The sequence below is a fragment of the Gorilla gorilla genome, chromosome 19, assembly GCF_029281585.2.
Source record: "Gorilla gorilla gorilla isolate KB3781 chromosome 19, NHGRI_mGorGor1-v2.1_pri, whole genome shotgun sequence".
Taxonomy (NCBI): domain Eukaryota; kingdom Metazoa; phylum Chordata; class Mammalia; order Primates; family Hominidae; genus Gorilla; species Gorilla gorilla.
Genome location: NC_073243.2, coordinates 82,676,004 through 82,689,936, shown reverse-complemented (window position 1 = coordinate 82,689,936; position 13,933 = coordinate 82,676,004). Strand labels below are relative to the sequence as shown.

The 13,933-nt window shown below is 40.1% G+C and overlaps 1 protein-coding gene and 1 non-coding gene across 2 annotated transcripts in view; one reads left to right on the top strand and one right to left on the bottom strand.

Annotated features, from left to right (window-relative positions):
* Positions 1 to 13,933, top strand: part of NUP155 (nucleoporin 155) — an 82,613-nt gene that overhangs the window by 44,341 nt on the left and 24,339 nt on the right. The window contains exons 16-21 of the mRNA XM_019013604.4: positions 658 to 746; positions 1,520 to 1,582; positions 2,165 to 2,312; positions 3,977 to 4,043; positions 5,834 to 5,949; positions 11,811 to 11,908. Coding sequence (XP_018869149.1) covers positions 658 to 746; positions 1,520 to 1,582; positions 2,165 to 2,312; positions 3,977 to 4,043; positions 5,834 to 5,949; positions 11,811 to 11,908 — 581 coding nt within the window. The remainder of the gene's footprint in view (positions 1 to 657; positions 747 to 1,519; positions 1,583 to 2,164; positions 2,313 to 3,976; positions 4,044 to 5,833; positions 5,950 to 11,810; positions 11,909 to 13,933) is intronic.
* On the bottom strand, positions 2,748 to 2,808 carry LOC115932775 (U7 small nuclear RNA). The gene has a single exon (XR_004068940.1). It is a non-coding gene; the product is annotated as a U7 small nuclear RNA (small nuclear RNA).

Below are 13,933 nucleotides of genomic sequence, written 5' to 3'. Positions count from 1 at the left end.
ACTATGTAGGCAAAATTACCAAAATTCATTTGCAAAAGGGTGAAATCTGGAGAGATTATAATGGTAATAGAAGCAAGTAAATTAGCATAGTTTATGCATTATTACTTTAACTCTGGATTCTGTTCAACTTCTTGTCTACTTTCTACACTTTGTTCTACCTCAGTTACTGTCTCATCTATCTTTTTTACTTCCCCAAACACTATGCCAATTCTGCTTAATATGTATCATTAGTATTGAAGGCTTCTGAATTACTTTAAGGAAACTTGGTACCAAAGAGAGATTTCTATTTAGAAAATATTTAAGAATTTGAAATGTGATTTTGTTAGAAACGTTTTTCGAAGTACTATCTAACCATAACCTAGTATGAAAATTACAATGCCATTTACTCACAAAGTAAATTCTATGCATTGCATATCTTTTTCTTAGAAGTTATCAGAGTCCCTTATAATTCTTCCTGGTAGCAGTTTCAAGTCCACCTTTACTGAATAAATATTTATTATAAGTCTTATACGTATACTTTACTGTCAGCACAATACATTGAAGTCTCTAATGTTTAAAGCATTTATTTGGAAGCTAAACAGGAAAAGGAACAATTCCAGTTTTTAAGATGGATGGTTTGTTTTACTGAATAAACTCAACCTCTTGTCATAAAAATAGGTATGGTGGTGAAGCACAGATGAGATTTCCAACCACTCTTCCGCCTCCGAGTAATGTTGGTCCCATCTTGGGGTCTCCTGTCTATTCTAGTGAGTATGGAACATTGAAATGCAATTGTTTCTAATCGTTTGAATCTTAGAACCTTTATAGCAATTTTTATCAATAAGCCTTTTCATTATGTTTTATTTCCTGCTATTGTATAATTGATGAATACATCTGTAGATTCTGATTCTTAAAAGTGATCTATTAATATTGAATCCTTAATGTAAGGAAGCAAAATAAGATGTAACCAATCATATTTACATAACTCATTTGGTATATATTCAGAGGGAAACAGATGAATGATTTAATAATAATTAACTCGCACATCAGTGTTTTCCAAGGTGGGAGTTGTTAGAAACTTACTAGGAGATCAGTCCCTAATTCTTGCATATATCGTGGACAATGTAACTCCTTATGCTTAGAAATAGCTTCTGTGGCCAGGCGCAATGGCTCACACCTGTAATCCCGGCACTTTGGGAGGCCGAGGCGGACAGATCACCTGAGGTTGGGAGTTTGAGACTAGCCTGACCAATATGGTGAAACCGTGTCTCTACTAGAAGTACAAAAAGTAGCCGGCCTGTGGTGGTGTGAGCCTGTAATCCCAGCTACTCAGGAGGTTGAGACGGGAGAATCGCTTGAACCCGGGAGGCAGAGGTTGCAGTGAGCCGAGATCATGCCACTGCACTCCAGCCTGGGCCACAGAAAGAGACCCTGCCTCAAAAAAAAGAAAAAAGAAATACCTTCTGTGCCTAATTTTGATCACATTCAAAAGATTGAGATGTTCTTTTCTAAATCTTTATATTCTTCTTTCCCTTTTTAGGTTCTCCTGTTCCTAGTGGTAGTCCCTATCCAAATCCATCCTTTTTGGGAACACCGTCTCATGGTACCTCTTTTCTTTGTTTTGGATTGGATTCATTTTGAAGTGCTAACATTATGAGTTAACCTTAAAGCTTAGTGTGAAAAAGATGAACTTGCCTTATTCCCTTGAAAATAAATATAATTTTAGAAGCGCTGTCCAAGCAAGTTTTGGCATTTGGATGTGAATGCCTTTATTTAGGAGGAACTCCTCTTATAATAAGCCTGGAAAGCCCATTATTTGGCTACCAGGATTAAATTGGACCCTAAAATCTGTGTAATTAGTTCTATTTCACTGTCAGCATTACAAGCAGTACTGGCAAGTTTGTTTCCTTTTCATTCTGCATTGTGAACACTTGCAAGTCTATCTGGGAGTACCCATCCACATTTAAATCTCTCTTCTTATTAAGGAAAAACAAATTAAGTATCTATGTATTTCATTGTTTTTGTAAATACCTTTGTGTCTAGATACACAAACTTGGGTTATTGAGAATTCTGAATTTTATGGGTTCTAAGATTAAGAGATTTATGGGTTCTAAGATTAAGATTAAGAGATTTATGGGTTCTAAGATTAAGATTAAGAGATTTGTTTTTTTTATGTGTGTACAAGGTATACAGCCTCCTGCCATGTCAACTCCAGTGTGTGCTCTGGGAAACCCAGCAACTCAGGCCACAAATATGAGTTGTGTGACTGGACCAGAGATTGTGTACTCTGGAAAACACAATGGTATTTGCATTTACTTTTCTCGGATCATGGGGTAAGTTTCTCATGAGATAATGAACTATTGCTCACCTTGTCCCATCTTGAGTAGTTAAATATTTTTAACTCTGAATTTGGGACATCATTTATTCCTATTAAATTTTAGTTTTAGCTCACTTGTTCATCAATAAAACTTTTCTATTATTCCAGTTTTTATTATCTAACTATATTCATTGCTGTGTTTTATTTCTCTTACTCTCTCATAATCTATGTTTGTAGCATCAAAATACAGTTGTTTCTTAACACAGGGGTTAGGGGATGCCAACCACCATTCCTCAACCTTCATGTAGTCAAAAATTCATGTACAACTTCTGACTTTCTTAATTACTAATAGCCTACTGTCTAGAAGCCTCACTGATAAGTAATCAATTAACACATATTTTGTATGTTTTTTGTGTTTTCTTTTTTTAACTTTTGCATGGTGTAGGAGCGTGGGGGAGTCTCGTAAAAACCAGAAAACCTGCTAGACAAATTCTAAAACAGCCGTAACACTGATATTTTGTGTTATATGTGTTATACACTATATTCTTACCATAAAGTAAGCTAGAGAAAAAAAATTAAGAAAATCATAAGGAAGAGAAAATATATTTACTATTCATTAAGTGGCAATGGATCATCATAAAAGTCTTCATCCTTGTCTTCACGCTGAGTAGGCTGAGGAGTGGGAAGAGGAAGGGTTGGTTTTGGTGTGCTGGGGTAACATAGGTGGGAAAAAAATCTGTGTATAAGTGGACCCACACAATTCAAGCCCATATTGTTCAAAGGTCAACTGTATATCTACTTACATATGAATGTACAATGTTACAAACTTCCCCATAACTCAGTGACATGTGTCTACAGTTCAACAGGGCAGTTCTTGTCTTGCTGGGCTAACTCAAGAATAGGCAATCAGTTGTGAAGTTAAAGAGAGCTATGCTTATCTTGGCTAGACTCTCACATGTTCAAGGTTATGTTTTCCAGCTGGTCTAGAATGGCCTAAGCTGAAACAGCTTGGTTGTTCTCTACATGGTTTCTCATCCTCCAGCAGGCCAGCCAAAGATTATTTAGTTGGTGGTGGCAGAGTTCCTTGAGAAAGAGTAGACACTTGCAAAACCTTTATTCTAAACTCAGAACTGGCTTACCATGCACTTTTCCGCCTTATTCACTTGGCCAGAGGGAAGTCACAGGGCCAACTCAGATTTAAAAGGTGGGAAATAGACCACCTTTTAGGGGAGAGACATCAAAATCATACTGCAAAGGGGATAGATATAGGGAGGGATAAAGAAATGTGGTTGTTTTTGCAATCAGTCTATCATGTTATCTTAGTTAGCTATCATGCCTAATATATATTTCTCTTAGATTTGAGATGTATGATTTCATTCATCTCATTTGCTTAAAAGTGTGAAACAGTACAGAGCCCCTTTATAAATTTCCTGCTTACAATTTATTATACAGAGCCTTTTGATTTTTCTTCAGTAATATTTCATTATCTGAAAAACTTAGGTACATCAGGCATGAAAATTTTCTAGTATTCCACTCTTCTAGATAGCTTAGTAAAATGTTAAATGAAACCACTGCAAGTTTTAAAAACTGAATAAAGCCATTAAGTTCCTAGAGAAATAAATTTATTGTAATTGTTTTTATTCATTTACAGCACAATCATTAAAACTTTTTTTTTTCCAGAAACATTTGGGACGCAAGCTTAGTTGTGGAAAGAATATTCAAGAGTGGCAACAGAGAGATCACTGCAGTAAGTGTGTATAATATTATTTTGTTATTTTTGTGTAGCCAGTTGATGGTATAAATGGTTAGATTGTTTCACATTTCCTGATATTACACAAATAAGATGGCAAAGGTTATTTATTTATTTATTTTTTTTTGAGACAGAGTCCTGCTCTGTCTCCCAGGCTGGAGTGCAGTGGCCCAATCTCAGCTTACTGCAACCTCTGCCCTCTGGGGTCAAGCGATCCTCCCACCTCAGCCTCCTGAGTAGCTGGGATTACAGGTGTGCGCCACCATGCCTGGCTAATTTTTGTAGTTTTTGTAGAGATAGGGTTTCACCATGTTGCCCAGGCCGGTCTCAAACTCCTAGACTCAAGCGAACCACCTGCCTTGGTTTCCCAAAGTGCTAAGATTACAGGCAGGGGGCCTCAGCACCTGGTGGGTTATTCTTTTCTGTATATGTTTGCATTCTTGGACAACAAACTGCTTACCTTCAGGTTTAAATCTCATCTCTAACATTGATTAACTGTCCGAATATGAGTAAATTACTTAACATTTCAGAGCCTGATACCTCATGGTAAAAGAAGGGGCGTAGTATATCTCCCTCATAAGGTTGTCATGAGGGATAACCCAAGCAACTTAATATTGCTCAAATTTTACTATGTAATACTTTGACATATATATGAACGAAAACTCCATGGACCCAGCACTAATTTCCATGAATTGGCATACTTTACAGACTGCTTTTTGCTCTTGTTGCCCAAGCTGGAGTGCAGTGGCACAGTTTCACTCTTGTTGCCCAAGCTGGTGTGCAATGGCATTATCTCGGCCCATCGTAACCCCTGCCTCCTGGGTTCAAGCGATTCTTCTGCCACAGCCTCACGAGTAGCTGGGATTACAGGTGCGCGCCACCATGCCCAGCTGATTTTTTGTATTTTTAGTAGAAACAGTGTTTTACTATGTTAGCCAGGCTGGTCTCGAACTCCTGACCTCAAATGATCCGCCCACCTTGGCCTCCACTGAGAATACAGGCATGAGCCACCACGCCCAGTCCAAATATATTTTTAATTGTGAGGCTCTTAAAGTTCATGAGTTGGGCACAGTGGCCCGTGCCTGTAACCGCAATGCTTTGGAAGGCTTGAGCCCAGGAGTTCGGGACCAGCCAGGGCAACGCGGCCAGATGCCTTTTCTATAAAATAAAATAAGATTAAAATTAGTCAGATATGTGGTGGCATGTGCCGGTACTTCCAGCTAATTGGGAAGGAGGATCAATTGAACTTAGGAAGTCAAGGCTGCAGTAAGATATGATCCGCACCACTACACTCCAAGGCAACAACAAGACGCTGTCTCTCAAAAAAAAAAAAAGTTCAAGTTTCTAAGAATAAGAGTGTATTTGCCTAACACAGTATATGATTCCATTTGTATGAAGTTTAAAAACTTGTAAAATTAATCTATGTTGATAGGAGTAAGAAAAGTAGTTACCTCAGAGGTGGGATGACTAATGGCTACAAAGGAACATAGGAAACTTTCTTTGGTGTTGGAAATTTTCTGTATTGTGGTCTGGGTGATGACTGTACAAAAATATATAAAAGTAATCAAGATGTTTTCTTAATATTTGTATTTTATTGTATGTTAGTTATGCATCAGTGTTACTGGCAGGAGAGGAAGTGTGTAGGTATACTTTATTCGGATCAACGGGTGTGAATTGATACAAGAAATAACTTTATAGAGATACTCATTTCAAAATTAAAATTGTTTATATTATAGCTATACAGAGGGTGTGTTTTTAAACTTTTGAAAAATCTTTCATTTTTACAGATTGAAAGTAGTGTTCCCTGCCAACTGCTAGAGTCAGTGCTACAAGAACTAAAGGGTTTGCAGGAATTTCTAGACAGAAACTCCCAGTTTGCAGGAGGACCATTAGGAAATCCAAAGTAAGAATAAATAGGGTTTATTAATTCATCTTTTTCTTATCGTTGTATTTTTTGTTGAGATAATTTACATACTACAAAGTTGGTCCTTTTAAAGTGTGCAGTTTAGTATTTTTTAGTGTATCTACAAGGTTATGCAACCATCACCACTGTCTAATTTTAGAACATTTTCATCACAGCAATAAGAAACTCTTGTGCCCATGACCAGCCATTATTATTCATGGACCTTCCCCCAGTCCCTGGCAACCACTAATCTACTTTCTGTCTCCACAGATCTGCCTTTTCTATTTATATAAATATTATATTTTATATATTACATAAGATACACAATATATAAATATATTATATGAATATATGTAAATGGAATGTTTATATAAATATAGTTATATAAATGGAATATTTATAGAAATATATGAATGGAATATTTATAGACATATTTATATACATGGAATCGTTATAGAAATATTTATATAAATGGAAGTATGCAACAGATAACCTTTGGTGTCTGTTTCTTTCCCTAAGCATGTTTTCAAGGTTTGATTGTTGTAGCATGTATTATTACTACTTTGTCTCATTTCTCAGTTTATCAGTTGATAGATATTTGGGTTGTTTCAGCTTTTTGGCTAATAAGAATGCTGATATGAGCATTCCTGTACAAGTTTTTGTGTGGACATGTGTTTAGACGGACTCTTGCTCTGTCACCCGTGCTGGAGTACGAAGGCTCCAACTTGGCTCACAGCAACCTCCGCCTCCCAGGTTCAAGCAATTCTCCTGCCTCAGCCTCCCAAGTAGCTTAGATTACAGATGTGCACCACCGTGCCCAGCTAATTCTTCTTTGTATTTTCAGCGGAGACGGGGTTTCACCATGTTGACCAGGCTGGTCTCGAACTCCTGACCTCATCATCCACTGGCCTCAGCCTCCCAAAGTTCTGGGATTACAGGCGTGAGCCACCGTGCCCGACCAAGAGTGGACATTTGGGTTTTTTTTGAGACGGAGTTTCGCTCTTGTCGCCCAGGCTGGAGTGCAATGGTGCAATCTCGGCTCACTGCAACCTCCACCTCCTAGGTTCAAGCGATTCTCCTGCCTCAGCCTCCCGAGTAGCTGGGATTACAGGCGCCCGCCGCCATGCCCAGCTAATTTTTCTATTTGTAGTAGAAATGGAGTTTCACTATGTTGGCCAGGCTGGTCTCAAACTCCTGACCACCTTCAGGTGATCCACCATGCCCAGCAATAATGGATTTTTTTTTTTTTTTGAGACAGAGTCTCGCTCTGTCGCCCGGCCTGGAGTGCAGTGGTGCGGCGGTCTCAGCTCACTGCAACCTCCGCCTCCCGGGTTCATGCCATTCTCCTGCCTCAGCCTCCCGAGTAGCTGGGACTACAGGCGCTCGCCACCACACCCAGCTAATTCTTTGTATTTTTAGTAGAGACTGGGTTTCACCGTATTAGCCAGGATGGTCTCGATCTCCTGACCTCGTGATCTGCCCGCCTCGGCCTCCCAAAGTGCTGAGATGACAGGCGTGAGCCACCGCGCCCAGCCAAGAATGGATATTTTTAAGCCTCTAATACAATACGGACTTTTTGTTGAAAAATAATAATCACATTGCATTCGGGGAGTCACATCACTCCTTAGAATTGTTAACGAGGTATTACAGTATAATCTTTTTAAAGCATATGTAGGCCAGGCAGAGTGGCTCACACCTATAATCCCAACACTTTGGAAAGCCAAGGCAGGAGGATTGCTTGAAGCCAGGAGTTCGAGACCAGCCTGGGCAATATAGGAGACCTTGTCACTACAAAAACACATAAATAGGCCAGGCGTGATGGCTGATGCCTGTAATCCCAGTACTTTGGGAGGCTGGGGCAGGCGGATCACCTGAGGTCGGGATTTCGAGACCAGCCTGACCAACATGGAAAAATCCCCGTCTCTACTAAAAATACAAAACTAGCCAGGTGTGGTGGCACATGCCTGTAATCCCAGCTAGACTGAGGCAGGCGAATCACTTAAACCTGGGAGGCGGAGGTTGCGGTGAGCCGAGATCGTGCCATTGCACTCCAGCCTGGGCAACAAGAGTGAAACTCTGTCTCAAAAAAAAAAAACATAAATAAATAATAAAGCATACATAAATATACACTTCTTTAAAAGCAAAAACAGAGTCTAAGTAAGTACACTTTTATATAATATTGTTCATACTTTGTGTGTGTGTGTGTATACATATATATATATTCCCCCACCCCCGCCGAGGCAGAGTCTTGCTCTGTTGCCCAGGCTGGAGTGCAGTGGTGCAATCTCAGCTCACTGCAACCTCTGCCTCCTGGGCTCAGGCAGTTCTTCTGCCTCAGCCTCCCGAGTAGCTGGGATTACATGCATGTGCCACCAAGCCTGGCTAATTTTTGTATTTTTAGTAGAGATGGGGTTTCACCATGTTGCCCAGGATGGTCTCGATCTCTTGACCTCGTGCTCCGCCCGCCTCAGCCTCCCAAAGTGCTGGGATTACAGGGGTGAGCCACCGCGCCTGGCCTGTCTTTATCTTTTAAGCAGGAGAATTTACCTCCTTCCCATTTTATTGGAATTAGTTAAATGTGGTTTATTGTTTTGGTTTGGTTTTTTTGGAGACAGAGTCTTGCTTTGTCGCCCAGGCTGCAGTGCAGTGGTGCAATCTCAGCTCACTGCAACCTCCAATTCCCTGGCTCAAGTGATTCTCCTGCCTCACCCTTCCAAGTAGCTGAGACTACAGCCCCACACCACCATGGCTGGCTAACTTTTCTATTTGTAGCAGAGACAGGGTTTTGCCATGTTGGCAAGGCTGATCTTGAACTCTTGACCTCAGATAATCCACCTTCTTCAGCCTCCCAAAGTTCTGGGATTACAGGCGTGAGCCACTGCATCTGGTCTAGTTAAATGTTTGATTTTTTTCTCCCCATCCTGAATTTGTGCTTTTTGTTTATTTTCTTCCCTTTCCCATTTCCTTATTGTATTGGATTGATCAGGCCTCTCTCTACCTTAAACACCAATTAAGAAGTTCTACATATGATTTTTCTTCCTCTATTAGTTTTAAATTCTGACAGACATGCATCTCAGTCAGCATTAATAATTTAACAAACGATTACATTTTGTTTCCTTGCCTTCTACTGCCATCCCTCCCCCTCCAAATTATCTGGAATTTTACTTGTCAGATGTTTTTAGTTTGTTTGGTTTTTTTTCTAACATTATGGTCTTTTGTTAATTGAATTTTACCATTACATCTGCAATTATATGTAAATTTTCTAATCTTCTAATTTCTCTTAATTACTCATTTATCTTTACAGTTTTTAGCAGGATGTTTTTTTCATTGATGTTTCTTGAATTGTCACAGAAGCAGTTCTGTCATCTGCAAATAGAGATAGTTTCATCTTTTCCATCTTTTCTTGTCTAGCTCTACTTGCTTTCTCCTCTCTGCACAAGGTAATCTCTCTCTCTTTTTTTTTTTTTTTTATTGAGACAGAGTTTCACTCTTATTACCTAGGCTGGAGTGCGATGGCATGATCCTCGGCTCACCGCAACCTCCGCCTCCCGGGTTCAAGCGATTCTCCTGCCTCAGCCTCCTGAGTAGCTGGGATTACAGGCATGAGCCACCATGCCCAGCTAATTTTGTATTTTTAGTAGAGACAGGGTTTCTCCTTATTGGTCAGGCTGGTCTCAATCTCCCAACCTCAGGTTATCCATCCGCCTCAGCCTCCCAAAGTGCTGGGATTACAGGCATGAGCCGCTGCGCCGTGTCACTTATCTCTCGTCTGTCTTTTCTCTTTTTTTTTTCTTTTTTAGGCAATCTTGCTCTGTCATTGAGGCTGGAGTGCAGTGATGTGATCATTATTCCCTGCAATCTCAGACTCAGCCGCCTGAGTAGCTGGGGCTACAGGCGTGTGCTGCCACACCTGGCTGATTTTTTCTTATTTTTCTCAGAGATAGGGTCTCACTGTGTTGCCCAGGCTGGTCTCAAACTCTTGGCCTCAAGTGATGCTCCCTCCTTAGCTTCCCAAAGTGCTGGGATTACAGGCATGACCCACTGCATCCACCCTTACTTGAGGTGTTTTTTGGTTTTCTTTTTTGAGACTGGTCTCACTCTGTTGCCCAGGCTGGAGTGCAGTGGCATGATCACGGCTCACCGCAACTTTGACCTCCCAGCTTCAAGTGATCCTCCCACCTCAGCCTCCTGAGTAGTTGGGACTACAGGCACATGCTACCATGCTCAGCTAATTTTTTTATTTCACATTTTGTAGAGACAAGTTCTCACTGTTTTGCCCACGTTGATCTTGCACTCCTGGGCTTAGGTGATCCTCCTGTCTTGGCCTCAGAAAATGCTGGGATTTTAGGCATGAGCCATCCGCACTCAGCCCTTATTGAATATGTTTAACATATTCATATATTTAACATATTGAATATGGTTACCATATTCAATAAGTGAGTTTGTCAAATGTATTTACTGCATTTTACAGAGATGATCATATCATTTTCCCCCTTACCTTTAACAATAGAGTTAATACATGTCCTAATTTCGACCAACCCTTGGATTCCTATAAATTAGTTTCATTGACTATGGAAATTTTTTAAACAGATTTTTGAGATCTACTTTACATACCACTAAATTTACTCATTTTGAATGTTCAGTTCAGTGACTTTTAGTAAATTCATAGAATTGTGCAACCATCACCACAGTCCAGTTTTAGCACACTTCCATTATCTAGGAGACATACCTCATGTCCATTAGCAGTCACTTTCCATTCCCACTTCTTAGCCCCAGACACTTACTGATCTGCTCTATCTCTGTAGATGTGCCTATTCTTGACATGTCATATAAACAGAACCATACTGTGTGGTCTTTGAGTCTGGCTTCTTTCACTTAGTGTGTTTTGGGGGCTCATGTTTGAGATTTATGTGGTAGGATGTATTCATGCTTTGTTCATTTTTATTGCCCAATGAATGTGGGATTTTAAGATCATAGACCATTTCTCAGATCTTCGTATACATTTTGCACCATTTTCTTCCCAAAGTTTAACGTTGTAGATGAAAAAGTACATTATCTGTATGATTCTCCTTCCTTTGTAAGTGACTTAGTGTTTACTTTGAAATTTTTTTGTGTTTTTTTCTTTTTGTTACCGAAATTCCAAAGTCACAACATTAGGTATATCTTCTTTACAGCTCTCAGTGAGCCTTTAGAATGAACGTCTTGGCTTTGATCAGTTTTCTTCTCTTGTTTTTTATGTATTGTGGTACACATTGAATATCCCTTATCCGAACTGTTTGGAACCAGAAGTGTTTTGGCTTTCACTTTTTTTTGATTTTTAAATATTTGCATTATACTTAGGTTGAGCACCCCTATTCCGAAAATTTGAAATTGAAATTGCTCCAGTGCGCATTTCCTTTGAGCATCATGCTGATGTGCAAAACATTTCAGATTTGGGGACATTTCAGATGTTACTTTTTTTTTAATTAGGGATACTCAATCTATGTTTCTTCTGTCCCATTCTCTTTGGAGAATCATATTAACTCTTTTGTATCTAGCTTGTTTCTTCTCTTCCGTAATTTCCTTCCTTCCTTTCTCTCCTTTACCCCCTCTTTTTACTTGATCTTTTTTTTTCTACAGATTAGAAAAATTTATAGCTGATGTTCTCAGTCATTTAATTGATTTAATCTCAGCCATTTTAAGTAGCATCTGTTTAGTCTGTGTCATAAATTTTTTCTGGCCATCAGCCCTTCTGGTGTTGGTTGCCCAACCTTATGAATTATTTAAAAAAAGTAAACATATTAAATGTTTGAATTGTACTGTATGTGTTATATCTCAATAAAGCTGTTATAAACACACACATTCTGCAATTTCTGTTTCAGTACTACCGTTAAAGTGCAGCAGAGGCTGATAGGATTCATGCGTCCTGAAAACGGAAATCCCCAGCAAATGCAACAGGAACTGCAGAGGAAGTTTCATGGTAAATTATTGCTTCTCATCAGTTAAGCGTACATGACCTCAGTAAAATTTTATTACTTGAATAGAAAACAATGGACTTTCTTAGTAAGATGTACTTTGTACACAAATATTTGTAATTAAAATATCAGTGTAATTGGGTCCGGGGTGGTGGCTCACACCTGTAATACCAGCACTTTGGAAGGCTGAGTTGGGAGGATCACCTCTTCCTGGGAGGCAGAGGTTGCAGTGAGCTGAGATCATGCCACTGCACTCCAGCCTGGGTGACAGAGTGAGACCCTGCCTCAAAAAAAAAAAAAAAGTGTGATTGGGAAAGTAGGATAATATGGATATTGTACATTTCCTTATCTCTTTTAGCATATACATTTTTGTTCCTTCCTCCACCAGAAAACATGATAACACACCTATTTCATTATGTTTTTTTTATTGTGGTGAAATATATATATACCATAAAATTTACCATTTTTACTTTTTATTTGTTTATGTTTCTGAGACAGAGTTTCACTCTTTTTTCCCAGGCTGGAGTGCAATGGCGTGATCTTGGCTCACTGCAACCTCTGCCTCCTGGGTTCAAGAAATTCTTCTGCCTCAGCCTCCCGAGTAGCTGGGATTAGAGGCATGTGCCACCACGCCCGGCTAATTTTGTATTTTCAGAAGAGACGGGGTTCTTTATGTTGGTCAGGCTGGTCTCGAACTTCCAACCTCAGGTGATCCCGTCCGCCTCGGCCTCCCAAAGTGCTGGGATTACAGATGTGAGCCACCGTGCCCGGCCCCATTTTTACTTTATTTTATTTATTTATTTATTTTTTTGAGACAGAGTCTCACTCTGTCGCCCAGGCTGGAGTGCAGTGGCATGATCTCGGCTCACTGCAAGCTCCACCTCCCGGGTTCACTCCATTCTCCTGCCTCAGCCTTCCGAGTAGCTGGGACTACAGGCGCCCGCCACCACACGTGGCTAATTTTTTTTTTTTTGTATTTTTAGTAGAGACGGGGTTTCACCATGTTTAAGCAGGATGATCTCAATCTCCTGACCTCATGATCCGCCCGCCTCAGCCTCCCAAAGTGCTGGGATTACAGGCAAGAGCCACTGCGCCTGGCCCGTTCTTACTGTTTTTAAGTGTACAGTTCAGTGGCATTCAGTATATTCATTTTATGTACCATTACCAACATCTATCTCCAGGACTTTTGTCATCTTCCCCAAAAATGTCACTCTGGGCTGGGCGCAGTGGCTCTCACCTGTAATCCCAGCACTTTGGGATGCCATGGCAGGTGGATCACCTGAGGTCAGGAGTTCAAGACCAGCCTGGCCAACATGTTGAAACCCCATCTCTACCAAAAATACAAAAATTAGCCAGGCGTGGTGGCGGGCACCTGTAATCCCAGCTGCTCGGGAGGCCGAGGCAAGAGAATCACTTGAACCCAGCAGGCGGAGGTTGCAGTGAGCCGAATTTGTGCCATTGCACCCTAGCCTGGGCAACAAGAGCAAGACTCTGTCTTAAAAAAAATAAACACCAAAAGTCACTCTGTACCCATGAAATAATAACCCCCCATTTTTTTCCCCTATCCTAGGTCCCTGGCAACCACCATTCTACTTTCTGTCTCTGAATTTGACAACTCTGGGTACCCTATTAGGATGAAATCAAATTTTTCATTTTGTGGCAGGCTTATGTCACTTAGCATACTGTCCTCGAGGTTCATCCATGTTGTAACATGTCAGAATTTCCTTCCTTTTTAAGACTGAGTAATTTCTATTGTGTATATGTGCATATGTGCACATATACCGCACTTCCTTTATCCATTCATCTGTTGATGGACGCTGAGTTACTTCCGTTTTTTGGCTATCGTGAATAATGCTGCTATTAACATGGGTGAACAAATACAAATTAAAGTCTCTGCTTTCAGTTCTTTTGGGTATATACCCAGAAGTGGAGTTGCTATATCATATGGTAATTCAATGACTAATTTTTTTGATGAACTGCCATGCTGTTTCATAGCAGCTACTGCATTTTATGTTTATGTTTATCTTTAT